This window comes from Lycorma delicatula, chromosome 8, assembly GCF_047948215.1.
Source record: "Lycorma delicatula isolate Av1 chromosome 8, ASM4794821v1, whole genome shotgun sequence".
In the NCBI taxonomy this organism is placed as follows: domain Eukaryota; kingdom Metazoa; phylum Arthropoda; class Insecta; order Hemiptera; family Fulgoridae; genus Lycorma; species Lycorma delicatula.
The window spans coordinates 15,822,202-15,841,178 of record NC_134462.1 but is presented as its reverse complement, the minus strand read 5'-3'; the positions used below and the strand labels follow the sequence as shown (position 1 = coordinate 15,841,178).

The 18,977-nt window shown below is 30.5% G+C and overlaps 1 protein-coding gene across 1 annotated transcript in view; it reads right to left on the bottom strand.

The window, feature by feature from the left end:
* LOC142328921 (uncharacterized) overlaps positions 1-18,977 on the bottom strand; it is a 407,317-nt gene that overhangs the window by 27,005 nt on the left and 361,335 nt on the right. The window contains exons 7-8 of the mRNA XM_075373089.1: positions 9,123-9,200; positions 6,023-6,254 (exon numbers count right to left, since the gene is read on the bottom strand). Of these exons, the coding sequence (XP_075229204.1) occupies positions 6,023-6,254; positions 9,123-9,200 (310 nt within the window). The remainder of the gene's footprint in view (positions 1-6,022; positions 6,255-9,122; positions 9,201-18,977) is intronic.

The window sequence follows — 18,977 nt, the reverse complement described above, 5'->3', positions numbered from 1 at the left end:
TGAAGCAATTCAAGCGAATAATCCTGTAAATAAGTATGAATTTATTTTCGTCCACTTTCTAACATTAAAATTGAATTAAAATACTTCAAGATATGAAAGGAAAAGTTGTCAAATGAAAGATTTCCCACCTTCAAATATTTTATCGAACAGTTTTTTTTGGTCATCCGAGCGCGGATATATGATCTGAATATTCAAAAATCGTAATAGTCAACAAATTACTACAATAATTTGAAATATAATCTAAACGAAAACTTTTATTTAATGAACCAGCGAATAATTTTTCTTTCTGTTGATCTTGTGGTGTTAAGTGATATTTATAATTGCCAATTGTATGTGCTTTGCAAAAAGGTTTATTATACTAGCGTGTAATTTTTGAGGAGTTTCATTGAGGACTCCTTACTTGATCCAATTTTTTGTGGGATGTGATTCAGTTTACTAAAGGTTTATGCAATGTAACGATTGTAAATAAGCTAAAAAAAAAAAAAAAAAATTGCAGGATGATAGGCTAAAAATAAACCTACTGAAAATATAATTTTTTTTATGAACTAGTAGACCCGGTAGTTCTTCGCTGTTGCTAGATTTGAGTATACATATAGATTAAATAAACACAATTGAAAGTTTGATAAAACATTAACAAAATGAACATTACGGAACTTCACAAAATTTAACCTTTCCCTTTTTCCCTTTCTCCCTTTTCCCTTTTCTCCTTTCCCCCATTTTGCTTTTCCCATTTTAATTTTATCATATTCCCTTTCCGTTCCCTCTTTCCATTTTCCCCTTTTCATTTCATTTCTCTTTCTATCCCCCATTTATCTTTCCCTTATTTCCATTTTCCCTTTCCTTGTTCCCCATTTCCCTTTTTATTTTTTCTCTTTTCACCTTTCCGTTTCCTTTTTCCTTTTCCCTGTTTTCCCCTTTTAATTTTTTCCATTTTCCTCTTCTTACTTTTTGCCTTCTTCCCTTTTGCCTTTTTTGATTTTTCCTTTTCCGATTTTACACCTTCTCTCTTTTTCCCCCGCACGTAAATCCGTCCAGTAGTCTTTTAGTCTATAGCGGACGCGCATATCAGAAACATTGAAATGAAATCGTAAAATATTTAGTATAGCGTATGTTGCTTTTACGTCCTTAGATATAGCGCTGTTTTTTAAAAAAAACATGGTTTTACCTTATAAAACACGCGCGGTATATAAAAACACGCGCGTATTCGAATAGAACGTTGTGTCAGAAATTCAAAGCAATCGGTGAAGAACTTTTGGAGATTTAATATTTTGAACAAACGAGCAATTACATTTTTATTTATAGTGATATAAAATTATTATTTTTTTTTTGGTCTAGATGAATTAATTAACCCTAAACGATTTGAAAAAACCCTGATACCTCATTTTTGACAAGATCACCATACTTTCTTCTTTAAATAAGCTAGCTATACTTAGCGTGAAAATATCATTTTCAAAGCTATTATATTACATTTAAAATGGAATAAAATTTAAAAAAAGGAAATATAAATATATTAGAATAAACTAAAAATAGTAACTTCATTGTAATTAATATTCACACATGAAAAACGTATAAATTTTACAAAAAGCATTAGTATTACATAACACATTAGTGCTTTACAGCTAAACCAATGATAGATACCAGCTGATAAATCGTTTTATGCTAAGTTTGTCAGGACGTCGGATACATAAAAAAATCAAGCGTATCGTAGAATGTGATGATTCCGCACAACCTAATCGTCCTCTACGCTTAACCAGTGCTTAGCAGATTTTTTTTAGTTTCTATTTACAGAATTTTTCTACTATTTTAATAATAGTTTCTGTTTTAATGTTACATTTTTAAGTGAAAACGTTTTAAATATTCTATTATATCTACGTGAAAAATCGCCTTGAGTACGGTGTATAGATACGGATTCCCTTCTCGAATTATTGGATGCAGCAGTTAGTGTTAATAAAAAAATAGGTTTTTAAAGGTATTTGTTTTTAAGGTTAATAAAGAATTTTGTTCGTACAGTTTCTTATTTCTTAAATACTACAATATTAAATATTAGGCCTCTAAAATTAAGACGCGATTTATTGCAGTTATTAATGATGTTATATAAGGTTATTAATAATTTAATCAACTGTCAGTCTATTTCGGAAATAGTTGTGTTTTTCTTTACGGAATCATTCTGACATATTTGTTTTTTTTTTTTGTTTTTTTTTTTTTTTTATATATTTCATTTACTTTCTTTATCCCTTTTTGTTCCTTTTTTATCTGTTTGCTTTTATATATATTTTTTTCTATTATTTATGTTATAGTATTTCATATGCCAAGTTAACTAGAAGTAATGTTATTCGTTTTTTATTCTTAGACCTTGCAATTGTACCAATTGCCCATTAAATTCTACCATTTATTGTGAGCTTAATTAACAAAAATATTGATCTGTTTAATGATAGTTTGAATATTTAGAGACATGGTTGTTCAGAAGCATTGATATGACTAGTTTTTTTTTTCTTTAAGTGAACCGTCGTGACATTTTTATCACTTTTTAAAAATATTTCAATTTATTTTCTTAAATAATTTTTGTTTCTTTTAATCTATTATTATTTTTTTGTTAAATACTTTAGAGAGAAATTATGTATTTGTTTAATGTTAAGAAGTAGACTTGGGCTGATGCCTGTTAAATTCATCTGTAATTATTTGAAAATAAATAGATGTTTAAAAAATAGAACAAGGTCACGTAACAGTCTGAGCTCAAGCTCTGTTTTTTGCGGAAATGTTCTTATACGAAACTCTCAAATTGAAAATGGAGCAGAGAGAAAGGTTTCATTCCTTTGTAGCCAATTACCATTTTCTGTTTTTTTCCGCCACGACTACGCAAAGCATGTGTGTACTGTATTTATTATTATCTTATTCCCTGTTACGATAAAATAAGCTATGTATAATAAAATTGTAAGCTATAAAATTTTCATTTTATAGCTTTCAAACTATTCGTTGAGTATTCTTCTGCTTCTGTTCCGTTGATTCAAACTTTTAACCAGGAAGGACCATAGAAATCGATGAATCGCTCCTTGTCGTAAATTTGAAATGGGACATCTGTCGCGTGAACAGAATTTCACGTGAATTAAAATAATATTTTCTTGTTGCAGATAATATTAGAACGGCTGAAACTTAATGCCGATAATTATTGAAAGAATTTTTCACGATACTATAATTATTTCAGATAAATGACGTGCATATATTGGGATCAGAAATCAGTTTGAGTTACTTGCTTTTGCATTTCTTGTAAACTATTCTATCAAACGTTCAGGATTTTATATTACACCCATATGTGATTATCGGTTGATTCGTTAAAAATTACCCGCTTTGACCGTTAAATGAATCCGGAATCTTTGGCATAACAGATATGTACGCTACTAATTGCGGTATGAAAGCGGTCAATTTAAACTTTATAAGTAAAAAAAAACTGACTTTTAAAAAAAGTCGGCAAGAGTTGAATAACTTTCCTAGGAAAGCCGGCAGCAATGATCTACCTATTCCTAAGTTACCGTACAAAATTCTGACAAAAATCGATTAATTCAGTCTGAAGATAAAAGTAAAAAAATCAACAAAATCAAACCAATTAGGTTTATTATCCTTCATTCTAGAATGTAGTTTCTCAGATACATAACCAAATTTATATTTAATGTAAAAAATCATCTAATTAATACAAGGATATGACATTAGCCTAGAAACAATAAAAAATAAATTTGAAAAGACTAAACACTACCATATAGTATCTTGGATAACTTTGACGGGCTAGATTATGTGAAGAAAGTTACCTATCCTTTGAATAAATTTTGAGATATAGATCACACAAGGCTTAAGTCCCAGCTCTGATGACAAATTGTGATCATAAGTTAAATGGTGTCAATTCTCCACGTACAGAAATCATGGTGCCAAATTTAATCCAAACTGGATTAATAATTCATAAACAGCCAAGTACGTATTTCAATGGTAAAATTGTATTGTTTAATTAGTGGGTGTCATGAAACATCAAGATTTATAAATATTTCGACATTCAAAATTTGACATGGATTAAAATATTTTCCCTTATACAATATTCTGTATGACTATACAGTCGCGAAATTAAAGACATACTGATATTCAAAATATCAAAATGGAAATTAATAGAAATGCCGTGCATGACCGGGATTCAAACCCAGGATCTCCGGATAAAAGGCTGAGGCGCTACCACTTCACCACGGAGATCAGCATAGTACTTTTTAAATTATTCTTTAAATATAGAATCTTTTTAATTCGGTGTCAACTTTTATAATTTTAAAAGTAATTGAAATAGTGTTATTTTTATCATTTATTTTTTTTTTTTAGTCTGTTTACACCATGAAAAATCAATCGACCCAGTAATAAATGATGAAGAGGTAATTTCCCCGTTTCGACTTTATATTGTGTGAAAATAAAATGAAAATGTGGATTATATCAAATATATTAAAAAGGAATTCTGCAATAATGAAAATCGAAGTTCGTATAAGAAATTAATATGTTAAAGAATATTTTTTCTTTTAGAGTTCGAAAATTATAATGCATAATCGATAATGATAGGCAAATATGGCAGAAAAATTGGGTTTAAATTACTGGTTTCATTTTTTTGTTTTGTAAATTGCTGAAACCAAGTATTGACTTATGTATTCGCACTAAAATTGTAAAATCAATATGCTTACTTTTACAATTGCAATATATTCCATGATATGTATACCAATATTCTACAGTTAATTATATAACATACATAAAATTATAATTATATTATAATGTATAATTATATTATGAAATAACCGATGAAAACCATTGAGAACAATTTTCAAGCCTATAATACAAACGAATTTTAGAGAAGTACACTCCTGTTTTTTATACATAATTTAATAAAAATTAATCTGCAATTTCTGTAATTTACTACAGTTACATAAAGCTAATAATCTAAAAGTAATGCACATCCAGCTTAAATAGATCTTCAACTCATTAATATTTCCAAAGTATTATTCGATAATGAACAACAAATTATACATTATTGCATGTGTTCCCTTAATAACAATAATTTACACACTAAAGATGGTGACAACACATCTTTCTAATCTTCAATTAAGGTTCTTCAGGAGAAGGATAGGGGGCTCGTGGATGAGGGACAGCTCTCTGCGGAGATGCCGTTCGCTCGTGCTTGCACGTGTGGGCGGTAGCAATGAGGGACGGGGACTCCCAAACCCCAGAGCAAAAAGAATGAGTCCCGGCGGGGATGCCCCACTTGGGGTATCCCCTTTAGAGACTTTGGCTTAAAGACCGAGTCCAGGCTCGGAGTGAAGACCGAAGGACGGTATAGCCGAGCCTGGAGGCCCGTTAGGGTACAAGATACTCCCCTTGCTTTTTTTTTCTGTTTAGCCTTTGGTAATTACAGTTTAGATAATACTTCAGAGGATGAATGAGGATGATATATATGAGTATAAATGAAGTGTAGTTTTGTATAGTCTCAGTTCAACCATTTCAAAGATGAGTGATTAATTGAAACCCAACCACCAAAGAACACCGGTATCTACGATCTAATATTCAAATCCGTAAAAGTAACTGACTTTACTAGGACTTGAACGCTGGAAGTCTCGACTACCTGGGTTGGAAAACGCGTTCACCACTAGACAAGCCGGTGGGTTTAGGATACTCCCCTGGGTTGTGTTATACTTAACTGCAGGATCCGGCGGAGGGGAAAAGGGGAAAAAGCCTTCAGTTAAGACATTTAGACAATATATAAGTAATATAGTTAAGTATTTAATATAAGAGAATCACTAAGATACACTAACTCAGAAGGGTTACAAGAAAGAAACCATGAATTTACATCGACAGAAATTTATTATAGAATCAAATAAAACAGTCGAACTGTTTATGGGATCGGGTCATTTACGCATTTTACATATTTGGGCTGCACATGAGCTTGGGATTTAAACATTTAAAATCAATAAACAGGAATAGATAGATAGAACAGTATACCGACTATACTAACCTCTATTAGTACAAGTATTATTTGTTTCTTTCCAATGTGCGTGAAGCAGATCTGGACTGATGTCACCGCCAAATTGTACGTGTTTTCTTGTTGATTGTCTATCTGAATCAGCGGAGGTAAAACCAGAAGGACTTGGGAGATCCAACGTTGAAGAATTTGTACGCGGACGTCTTGTACTGTCACAAGTCGTAACTGTTGCCACTGGTCTTGGTGTATATCTAACAGGTAACGGCTGTAATAAAAATAAAAATTAATTGCTTCCATTTTTTTTTAGTCGCATAATAACTGTAAATACAAATGTACATAATTGTAAAATATATTACTTAATTTTAATGCGATGGGATTTAAATATTCTTAACATCTTTTAGAGTATCTAAAATATGAAAGCCAAATAATAAAAAAAGTTGACAGCGGAATTGTTATGCATTCCCGGCAATAAGAAACTGAAATTGTATTTTGGAAACTGGTTTCTCAAACGATTTAAAGAATTTCCCTTATAGTAGTATTCATTAGAATTATTTATAAAAAACGATTACTTATGTACTACCTAAACGATATATTTTTTGCTAAGAAACTTTTTTTTTTTTAAATTATCTAAGTAAAAAATTGAAAACAAAAATTTCGCAAATTTCCCTCCTCAGTAAATTTATATGAACACAATATATAACCTATATATAGATATATATACTGGCCAAATTTTAACCTAATCTGTTCATCCAGTCTAATTATAATTTGGGAAAAGTTCAACATACGTACTCCTACATACGAATATAACAAACTGTACATACATACATCCCATTCGTAAAAAATGCTTGTTTTTCTTTTTTTATGTATTAATGGATTCTTTAGATGTGAAACTTGAGAGATTTGTCAAAACCTGAACGAATAAAATGTTTATAGTGATCATCATACTTTTCCGTTTGCAAGACTACTCTAATCCATTAATAATAATACATTAATACTAGGCTAGTTCTTGCATTATGGCTGTGTAATCTCCCGTCGGTTTCGTTTCTGAACTGGGAGAAAAACTATTTGATGGCGACGGCTTCACTAACGTCAAGTCAAGAAAAAATGCAACCAATAGCTATTAAGCTCTATATAAATTCTTTTGCCTGGACATCCATGCGAGGGGCTTGGCCGGCCTTATAAAGAGTCGTTAGACTCGGGCTACCGTGTGTCTGAGATGTTGAGGCCGGTGGATGCTATATCTTTTACGCTTCATGAGGTAGAGGATCTATCTACGGATTTTTCTTCGGATGATCACGTTATCATTATCGATACTGTAACGAGGATCGTCAGTTTGAATCGTAAAACGGTGTTATACGCTATTCCTTCACCAGTTCAGCAATTTGGTGTTTGAAGTAATCCGAAGGGAAGTAAACGGTTACATGAGAAAACATTTGGGTCGTATTTGAAAATTAATTAAAAAATTTGAAAATTAAACTTTATGGATCAAAATGTGGCCCTCACGCGTCGTTTGTGCATTTGTCACGAGCTGCATTTAAATTCGGGTGTCAAAACAGTTTTGTTTGAAATCCTTTCGTTGGAAATTACGAGGAAAGATTTTTTTTATAAGAAAAAGTGGAGATACTTTTCCTGTCTTTGAAATTATTCCTCTCTTTAATTGTTCACACACTTCCCATGACAGAATTCCATCGACCTCTAATATTATTAGAAATACGATAAATTCTAATAATATTAATATACGACATAACATCGTCAGTCAAGCTTATTGTATTCATTTTTAAATTCTGATTTCTATTTTCCCCAAGAAACCTTAATCACACAAAAATTAAGTGCTTACGAAATAAAACCGAAGAAATTTTGCAGAGAATGGTTTGACATATTTACATAATACCTAACTTCTTAAATATAATCACATTAGATAATGTTAAAATAAATGTATTAAATATAAAAAAATCCTACAAAATAATTCACATTTCAGATGACACAGTGAAAATGATTGTTAGCATATATTTATGTACATGTTAAACGGGATCCAGATAACAGATTCCTGTTTTATTAGTATTATTAGTACTGCCTATCTCCGTGGCGGAATGGTAGCGTCTCGGCCTTCTATCTGGAGGTCCCCGATTCGAATCCCGTTCAGATTTTTTCACGCTACAAAAGTTTATTAATATCCATCGGTAACTGTAAATGGGCGTAAATCTGATACCATATAAATCGATTATTAAAAAATTCATCAACAGATTAATATTGTTTCAGAAATAAAAGAAACATTTTTAATAGCATTTTAAAATTGGCGGAAAATTTTTTAAAAATGATTTTATAATTTGTTAAAAATGGCAACGGAAGTTTATTTCTCGTAAGCGGGGATCGCGCTTCCGCGAATCGGTTAATTTGATAGTTGATGGTTGTAAGTTATGGTAGGTGGTCGTGGTTGGAAGAGGCCATACGAAGGCGATAGTAGGTTGTGTAAATACACTGAAGAAAATGTCTGCTGAGGCACTTACATCGGTGGCACCGGACAGAGGCCAAACTAATGACTATTGTGTTATCAAGTTTAAAGGGTCTAAAAGACGACCCTCGGTAAATCTCATCAGGGCTAGAAACGGTGGGGATGGTGTAGCGACCGGGATCGTTACAAGGTAGGTGTCTTCCCCTACGGTGGGGAGGGGGTCAGGATGCAGTAGTAATCTGTTTCTAAACAGAAGAAAAAAGTGTCTAAATAAATAAGAGCCTAAAACTTATCTAAGTAAAGTTTTTTGATTTCACCAACCACTGGCCCAGGGAGTGGAAAAAATGCTGTTTCGAAGACAAAAAAATCAAACCTCCCTTAATAGGCACAGTATCAAATCGTTTAAAGTAGTCATTAGTCCCGTAAAAATTACCTAAAACTTTTGTCTGAAACAATTTTTGATATGAAACGTTTTTCACATGCAACCGTTGTCGTATTGAGTAAATTTGAAGTTTAAGGTGGAAATCTTTTTGATCTCCTTCTTAGCACCGGTGAAATTTACCTCCGCCTTCCGGCATGCCGAAAGGGATTTTTTTTAATCTTCTCCGTTTGAATGATACATTATGGGTATTTAAAAAAATATTATATTTGTAAAATGTAGTAAAAAGAGATATTTATTACCCTTCTACAGAAATCAGCTGTTCCTCTTCCAGCCTTGTACTCTTGATATTGCGAAATTACACAAAGAAGGCAGTAAACCTAAAAAAAATTAAATAACAGATAAAAGAATTGCTCATTACAATTATGTTAATTCCTTATTAATACTCTTTGTGTAGAATAGTTTTAAAATAAATACAAACTAGCAGAAATAGAAAGGGTTTCCTAGACGACTTAATTTATTATAAAAATATAATAAATTAATAAATAATCATTTTATTCGAAAACCAGACGATGATATTATTTAAACTCTTAAAACGAAACCCACCGGGTTGGTCTATTGGTGAACGGGTCTTCGCAAATCAGCTGATTTCGAAGTCGAGAGTTCCAACGTTCAAATCCTAGTAAAGGCAGTTACTTTTATACGGATATGAATACTAGATCGTGGATACCGGTGTCCTTTGGTGGTTGAGTTTCAATTAACCACACATCTCAGAAACGGTCGATCTGAGACTGTACAAAACTACACTTCACTTATCCTCATTCATCTTCTGAAATAATACCTGGCAGTGATTCCCGGAGGCTAAACAGAAAAAACAAAAACTCTTAAACGAAAGTTTGTAACTTTAGTTCAGTGTTCAATTTTTGGTCAAGGTCACAGACACAACGTTGTTCGAGAGCCAAAAGTTTAGTCGATGTCGCAATACCGGGCTAGAATTTGTCAACAAACCAATGAACGGTGTTATGAACAACATATCAGCGAAATTACATCATCAAAACTTAACAAAACATAATTTATTATTATTACAATTCTGTTCAGAGTGGGAGAATGACGATATCAGTACGTAGCCTAGCAGTTCTATTCTTGAGATGTGTGTGTTGACTTTGGTTGTGCTGAATACGTTTTTGTTTATCAATGAATCATCTGGTTAAGCTCGTTAACGAGATGTAAATAATCTAAAGATTTTATTTAATTCTAGTACAGGCAATTTGTCATCAAAATAGGCTGTATTTGAAAATCCTTACCTACCGATTGATCTTTTGTCCATGCGTTAGGGGTGACGAGGGAAGCTTAAGATTTTTAACATCCCCCTCCCATAGATTTTTGAAAAACTCAAAAAGGTTTTTGAAATGCGTTTTTATCTGAACTATGCATTTTAGAGAAAAGTTTTTCAAACAAAAAATGAAGAGGACATTCTCCTCTACAATTAATGTCTTTGAAGTTATGCCGTATAATTTTAAATTGAAATACTAGGTGGCACTGAAGTTGTAAAAAACGTGTTTTTTCGGTTTTTTCACCGGAAAAAATTTATTTTCGTCTGTATTGCATTTGGAAAAGTTGTTAATCTCAAAAAAACAGACAACTTTTATTAAAACAATTTTCTTGTATGACTTAGCATTCCAGAGTTTTAGCGGTACAATGGCAACGCAGCTGTCCTATTGTTACTGTAGCCGGGGAGATCGGCATTGTTCAGCGACTAGACCGGTTTCGAACACGTGCCCAATTCACAACATTTTTACACTTTCACAAGCTACAGCTCCAAAACGGTAAGTCGTTGTTTATTTTTTAAAAAAGTACACCTAATGTTCTACAACAATTAACGTAAGATTATCACAGGTAATTGTTTTATTTTTTTTAATTATTAGATCTATTATTGTGAGAAAATTATTACTTAATTTGACACTAATTTAAAGAATTGACAATAAATAAAAATAAATAATATTTAATCGAATTGAACATAAACTGGAGGAGATGAAAACTGACACAAAATTACATCAATTTTCTGTCATAACTCGACTAATTGTTAACCGATTTTAAAAATAAAAAGTATTTTTTTTTAAAAATCAAAGGCTTAATATTTTATATAACATTCATTTTGATTTATTTTTTTTTGTCTTCAGTCATTTGACTGATTTGATGCAACTCTCCAAGATTCCCTATCTAGTGCTAGTCGTTTCATTTCAGTATACCCTCTACATCCTACATCCCTAACAATTTGTTTTACATATTCCAAACGTGGTCTGCCTACACAATTTTTCCCTTCTACCTGTCCTTCCAACATTAAAGCGACTATTCCAGGATGCCTTAGTATGTGGCCTAAAAGTCTGTCTCTTCTTTTAATTATATTTTTCCAAACGCTTCTTTCTTCATTTATTTGCCGCAATACCTCTTCATTTGTCACTTTATCCACCCATCTGATTTTTAACATTCTCCTATAGCACCGCATTTCAAAACCTTCTAATCTTTTCTTCTCAGATACTCCGATCGTGCAAGTTTCACTTCCATATAAAGCGACGCTCCAAACATACACTTTCAAAAATCTTTTCCTGACATTTAAATTAATTTTTGATGTAAACAAATTATATTTCTTACTGAAGGCTCGTTTAGCTTGTGCTATTCGGCATTTTATATCGCTCCTGCTTCGTCCATCTTTAGTAATTCTACTGCCCAAATAACAAAATACTTCTACCTCCATAATCTTTTCTCCTCCTATTTTCACATTCAGTGGTCCATCTTTGTTATTTCTACTACATTTCATTACTTTTGTTTTGTTCTTGTTCATTTTCACGCGATAGTTCTTGCGTAGGACTTCATCTATGCCGTTCGTTGTTTCTTCTAAATCCTTTTTACTCTCGGCTAGAATTACTGTATCATCAGCAAATCGTAGCATCTTTATCTTTTCACCTTGTACTGTTACTCCGAATCTAAATTGTTCTTTAACATCATTAACTGCTAGTTCCATGTAAAGATTAAAAAGTAACGGAGATAGGGAACATCCTTGTCGGACTCCCTTTCTTATTACGGCTTTTTTGTTATGTTCTTCAATTGTTACTGTTGCTTTTTGGTTGCTGTACATGTTAGCAATTGTTCTTCTATCTCTGTATTTGAACCCTATTTTTTTAAAAATGCGAACATTTTATTCCAGTCTACGTTATCGAAAGCCTTTTCTAGGTCTATAAACGCCAAGTATGTTGGTTTGTTTTTGTTTAATCTTCCTTCTACTATTAATCTAAAGCCTAAAATTGCTTCCCTTGTCCCTATACTTTTCCTGAAACCAAATTGGTCTTCTCCTAACATTTCCTCCACTCTCCTCTCAATTCATCTGTATAGAATTCTAGTTAAGATTTTTGATGCATGACTAGTTAAACTAATTGTTCTGTATTCTTCACATTTATCTGCCCCTTCTTTCTTTGGTATCATTACTATAACACTTTTTTTGAAGTCTGACGGAAATTCCCCTTTTTCATAAATATTACACACCAGTTTGTATAATCTATCAATCGCTTCCTCACTTGCACTGCACAGTAATTCTACAGGTATTCCGTCTATTCCAGGAACCTTTCTGCTATTTAAATCTTTTAATGCTCTCTTAAATTCAGATCTCAGTATTGTTTCTCCCATTTCATCCTCCTCAACTTCCTCTTCTTCCTCTATAACACCATTTCTAATTCATTTCCTCCGTATAACTGTTCAATATATTCCACCCATCTATCCACTTTACCTTACGTATTATATATTGGTGTACATTTTGATACAAATTATATTTATGAAGATATTACGGACTGAAAAAAAAAACATGCCAGCCATTTTGTAATTTGCGTAGGCATTTAAATCCTGTTTTTTTTCTAATTCTAAAACTTTATTACAAAGACGCTTACCAAATATTAATGTGATTCCTCAATCCGAACTTGAGATATACAATTTTTATATAAAAATAACAAAATGGCGAACAGGGGAGAACTAAAGAGAAATTACCATTTTTCCTAAGGATATTTTTTGTTTAGTTTTACACGTAGAATCCGAAAAAGTATAGCCAGCCCACCATTTTAGAAATAGTCTGCATAATAAAAAAGTAGTTTTTTATAATAAACATTGCTATAAATAAGAGTAAATCCCTGTAATATAAATATTCCAGTAGAAATAAAATATAACCGAACAAACTTTAAAGAAAAGACTATTTTAAAGAAAAATTACATACATTTCAAAGCGATGGGTTTTTAAACATTACTGGCCGAATTTTTGTTTTAAATGAAAAAAACAGTTATTTGTAACATAACAGAAAACAACTAGATAATTTAAACCATTTACTCAATTATAAATAAAGTAATTATTATGAGTCTCAAGTAAAAGATGAAAGTAGATCGTGGATTTTTCATCTTAGGCAAAATAAAAATAATTGAAAAAAAAAACGTAAAAATAATTCACAACCAAGCAAAATAGATCACAATAAATTTATTAAGATGAATATTTATTTTTTGATAAGACAACAAAATTTAATTTTTTTTTTTTTCGCGTATCATTGTTGAAAGATTACAAATTCTTATTTAAGTAAAAAAAAAGGGATGGTGCACAGAATTTGAAATTGCCTGTATGTAATTTAGTAAAAGATAAAATTTAAAGAAGAGTCACGTACAAAACATTTTCATATAATCAGGCAAGCTTCCGTGTAATTTTAGTCTTGTAACATTGCCTTTTACATCTTACACTAGTTTTAAAATTCTATTCCCAGCTTTTATTTACTTAGCTTTCAAAATCAACCATCCGTAAAACTCACTCTTAAAAGTTTTTTAATGTAAGTATAAAAAGTTTTAATCAAAAATCCTAATAATATTATATTACAAAACTTAAAACGAATAAAATAAATAAATTTCAATTTTCGAGACTGTAATATAAATAAATTATAGTAAATTTTAAAATCGTTGTTTAATTTAAAATAGTACAATTTTAAAGAATTGACATTATTAAATGACAGCTGGAAGAAGAATAATAAATATTATAAACGAGAATATAACAATTTCAGATCTTGACAAATTATTTAAAATTATATTTTCCACTTAAGTAAAATACATGTTAGGTTTATAATAAAATATATGGTACTAGAATAATAAAATTCATATCATTTTAAAATTTCTGAAGTAAAATTAATAAGAACAATTTGTAGTTAACTTTATTTCGTTTTTACGACTGCCTATTTATGTTATAAAGTTATGTTTAAATTTTACCGTACAGTTAAATTTTAATTGCATACAGTTAATTATATCACATTTTATATTATTTTAAAAAATACCACTTCCTTTATAGTTTGCCCAATCTTTTTTTAAATTTTTATTTACAATCGATTACATTTTTGTAAGTTAAGTAAATTATATCATATATATTTACATTTAAAAGGAATCCTCTTTGAAATTCCTCAAAATTAATGTAAATACCATATAGAACTTTTCAAGGCGTAACAAAGAATGTACACAAGAAAGTTTTGAAGAACTTTTCTGTAAGTAGTACAGTAGAAAACAATAACAATTACAAGAATCATAAAAGTAACATTGATCAAACACTTAGAGAAGAAAAAATTAAATTAAAATAAAAAAAATTAAAAATGGTATTGAGATGAGAAAGAGAGAGGAAGGGATGAAAGATTGATTACTGAAAATACTCAGCGTGTGTAATTATAATATAGAGTTACTAAGGTCCAGAACATGTACCGTTTAGGTTTTTTAACATCTCCACCGATTTCTAGGAGGTTTACCGGTAAGTAGTTAACTTGGTCATTTAGCAGAAGTCCATATTTCAAACTGAAACGTTATACTTCTTTCCTGACGTAACGTAGACCCAAATATTCGTGGTTTTTCACTATTTTGAGTAAACTATCTCGTTAGTTAGTTCTGAAACTGGTGTACGATTTCAACATTTGTCTTCCTTGCCGTGCCCCATAGCTGGACGCCTTAAGTCCATATTGGTTTCAAAATAGCTGAGTATGAAGGTAGCTTATTAGACAAGGATAACTCAGACCTCCTGTCCAGCAACCAGGACCTTGAACGTTATATTAAGTTGCTTTCCCTTCTCCCTCAAATGAACCTTTCATGTCAAACGACGATCCAGGTGAAGACCTAGGTAACTTACATTTTCAGTATGCGGGATTAAAATGCCATGAAGGTGGACCCGTGGGAAGCCTCCTCTCCTCAATGCAAATGTCACATGACTCGAAGCTTGATTAACCCTTATCTTCAATGTACCCAGCCACCTGCTGATTAGATTTAATTCAGACTGTAGATTAGTTGAGACCACAGATGGTTGTCATCAACAGCCAGAATAGCCGTGTCATCGGCAAAAGAAGCGACAATGACTTCATCTCAACCGGAAGGTCGGCAGTGAAGATACAGTATAATACAGGACGCAAAACTGAGTCTTGTGGAACCCCTTGTGGTAGTGTCGAAGAACGCAGATAATAAGTTTAAGGAATGTTCTTTTTCAACTTGCATATTGTATAAAAGCTTAGGAAGCCAATTTAAGTATTAAAAAGGGAATTCACTAAGTCATAAAAAGTAGAGATTTATGAAAAAAAATTTGTAATTGTTACTAATTTAATTTTATAATAAATAATTAATATTTATTTTAAAGATCTAAATTCAAATAAATAGTAATTTCTGGGTAAATTGAAAAGTAACTGACCTGGAATAATTTCGAATTTAAAGATTAATAAAATAATTTACAAAAAAATATATCTATAATGAAATATATAACTGATGAATAATGACTTTTTTTTGGGGGGGGGGAGACCTACAGTTAATAATAGAATTTAAAAATTTTAAACTTTAATAAAATAAAAAAAGCCGGGAAAGGATTGAATAATTTTCCCAACTTTGCACTTACCAGATTTTTATTTCAAATACGCCATAGGATTTTTAAATATTCATGATAATATCTATTAACCAATATTTAGAGTACAATTACAAAAAAATAATATGTACAGTAAAAAATTTGGGTTCATAGATCGACAGTACACATATAATATTTTAAATGACAGTCATAAAAACTACTAAAACGAAGTATCAATATTTATTTCAAAAAATCAAAAATTTTAAAGCCAAGCCCCGTACGATGACCCTTTTTATTAAAATACCCCGCATGTCTTCTACATTAATAAACAGATGCAATTGGATTTTCAATTTTGGAAATTAAACTTTAAAAAAATTATATTTTAAGTACGGATAACATTCAACCCCTTTCTGCGATCAGAGTAAACATCAATACGTTAACCCAATTTGGTTGTATGTTATTAAAGAAGGCTAAAAAAATTAAACTTTACAATAAAATATGGGTCATGTGATGCCCCATTGTCAGATTGGGTTAAAAATCAGACCGATGCCGGGATATAAGTAATTAAATATTTAAACCAAATTTAAATTTTCTTGGTCTTTCGAGATATGGGCAAAAACTGTTTAGAAATAATTTTGAATATTCCCTAACCCGAAATAAGACTGCCTTAAAACTTTGAAATTTTTAATTACTTAATAATTGTTTTTCAAGTTGAATTTTCTACGAACACTATAAAAAAGTAAAAGAATGAAAAATGGCCTTCACCTTTTTTATAATTTTATCCAAAATTTAATACCATCAATGTGTCATATCTAGATATGTTTTACCCATTTTCGATGAATTTATGTTAGGCAGTTCAGAGATATTAATCAAAGTGTAGGTCATAACAGCTACGTAAGTATATGCAAATTCCAACAATTTCTATAACTTTTTTGTGTTTTATGGACTAAGAAAATTGAAAATTTAGACATCTGCAAAAATCCCAGTATCTAAAATTTAAAAAAAATTTTTTTAATGCTATTCTTTCGAATGTTAGCACTACTGCTGCAGCAGTAGAATAAAACAATAAAACAGTAGTCGGAAAAGTAAAAAATATTCGGAAAAAAGTCAGTATAATTTTTCTATTATAGTTTTTATTAATATACTACAATTAATTACTAAAGATGGACGAAGCAGGAGTGATATAAAATGCGGAATAGCACAAGCGAAAAGAGCCTTCAGTAAGAAATATAATTTGTTTATATCAAAAATTAATTTAAATGTCAGGAAAAGATTTTTGAAAGTATATGTTTGGAGTGTCGCTTTATATGGAAGTGAAACATGAACGATCGGAGTATCTGAGAAGAAAAGATTAGAAGCTTTTGAAATGTGGTGCTACAAGAGAATGTTAAAAATCAGATGGGTGGATAAAGTGACAAATGAAGAGGTATTGCGGCAAACAGATGAAGAAAGAAGCATTTGGAAAAATATAGTTAAAAGAAGAGACAGACTTATAGGCCACATACTAAGGCATCCTGGAATAGTCGCTTTAATATTGGAAGGACAGGTAGAAGGAAAAAATTGTGTAGGGAGGCTACGTTTGGAATATGTAAAACAAATTGTTAGGGATGTAGGATGTAGAGGGTATACTGAAATGAAACGACTAGCACTAGATAGGGAATCTTGGAGAGCTGCATCAAACCAGTCAATGACTGAAGAGAAAAAAAAAATTAATATACTGTTTAATCTAAGAGATAATTCTTTGATGTACGAATTTTATTGCTATTACTCTTTCTTGACGTAATTTTGATCTTACTATATAAAAAGAATTGAAGGAGACTTAATGATTAGTCTAGGAAAAATTTTATCGGTGTAGACTAGTCGACGAGTCTTTTTCTTTCACTTGTACTTTCCACAGTATTTATTTTTTCTTTTTAATATAACTGGACGTTCCGTTGTTGGCGACTATGTACGCGTAAGTTTTGAAACATCTGGTTAAGAAGATATACAAGGAGCATTCTGTTTGTGTATGTTTAGAGTTTCATTGTGTAAAATCACAATTCTTTTTCACTATCTAGTAACTACAAGTTCGTACAGTAATTTTAGTAATTAAATGAACTAGAAATATGTTTATTTTTAATCTGCTTTAATATTTCTTAATTTAATTTAAGTAATTTTATGTTTACTTTAATCTAAGTAATAAAATATTTTAATTACTGCATACATCGTTGTATTAAGTTAATAAGATATCCTTCCTAGTAATTATTAAGTTTAATCGTCCTTGTAATGTCTTATCGTGGGATAACAGACGCTTGAGCAAGAAGCGTATTTAATGATGGGAAGAATATTATTTCTCACTTTTCATATGAAAATTCTACCTAACAGAAACTGTTGGTATGTTCTCGTACGTATTTCGGTTTAGCTTTGTTTTTTTTTCATAAAATTGGTAAAAAAATTTTATTAACCATTTTTTACACAACTACCCAAAAAGGAGGATAATGCATTTAGGGTGTATGTATGTTTGCTTCGTCGTAGCAGCTCAACGGTTGAACCAATTTAGATGTATGTTCCCGTTTGGGAATTCTTACGTTTCTGGGAGTGATATATATATATATATATATATATATGTTTAAATAAATTAAAAAAATATATTATATACAAATATTCTAGAAAAAAATTGTCGGCCGTACGCTATTAGTTATCCGATATTAAAGAGCAATGTTTGTCAGCAATGATTTTTTGGGCAGTTTGTTTTTTAATTTTTTATATTTATCTCTTGTTTAAATTATTATTCATTATTTTGGATACTTTTCATTTTTTTTTTTTTGTTTAAATTTATAGTTATTTTTTAATTCATACTGAAGATGACAATGTAAAAGTTGAAATGCAACTGTAGTAATAGGTTTTATTTTTTTTATAAATTTTTATAATTCATACTCATTTTGATAATAGTTTTGTATAATTTTTTTATCCTTTGATTTTATGTTAATATAACAATTATTTTCATCTTTTTTTTTTTGTAAAACCGTTTTTACAGAAAGGCAATTTTTCATTTTCTGGTAATTTCCAGTGCTATTTTTTCTAAGTATATCTCCTTAGTATACGTCCCAAACGAGTTCTTTTTTACTTTTTACAATAACAATATTATTAAAATTTCTTTCCTTAACCCACTCTACATTCTTTACTCTTTTTGACTAAGAAAACTAACCTTATAAAATGTATGAATTTATTTTTTCTTTCATTTAATTGCTTTTCACCTATAAATTTTGAAATAGAAAAATAAAGTTTCATTTAATACCTAT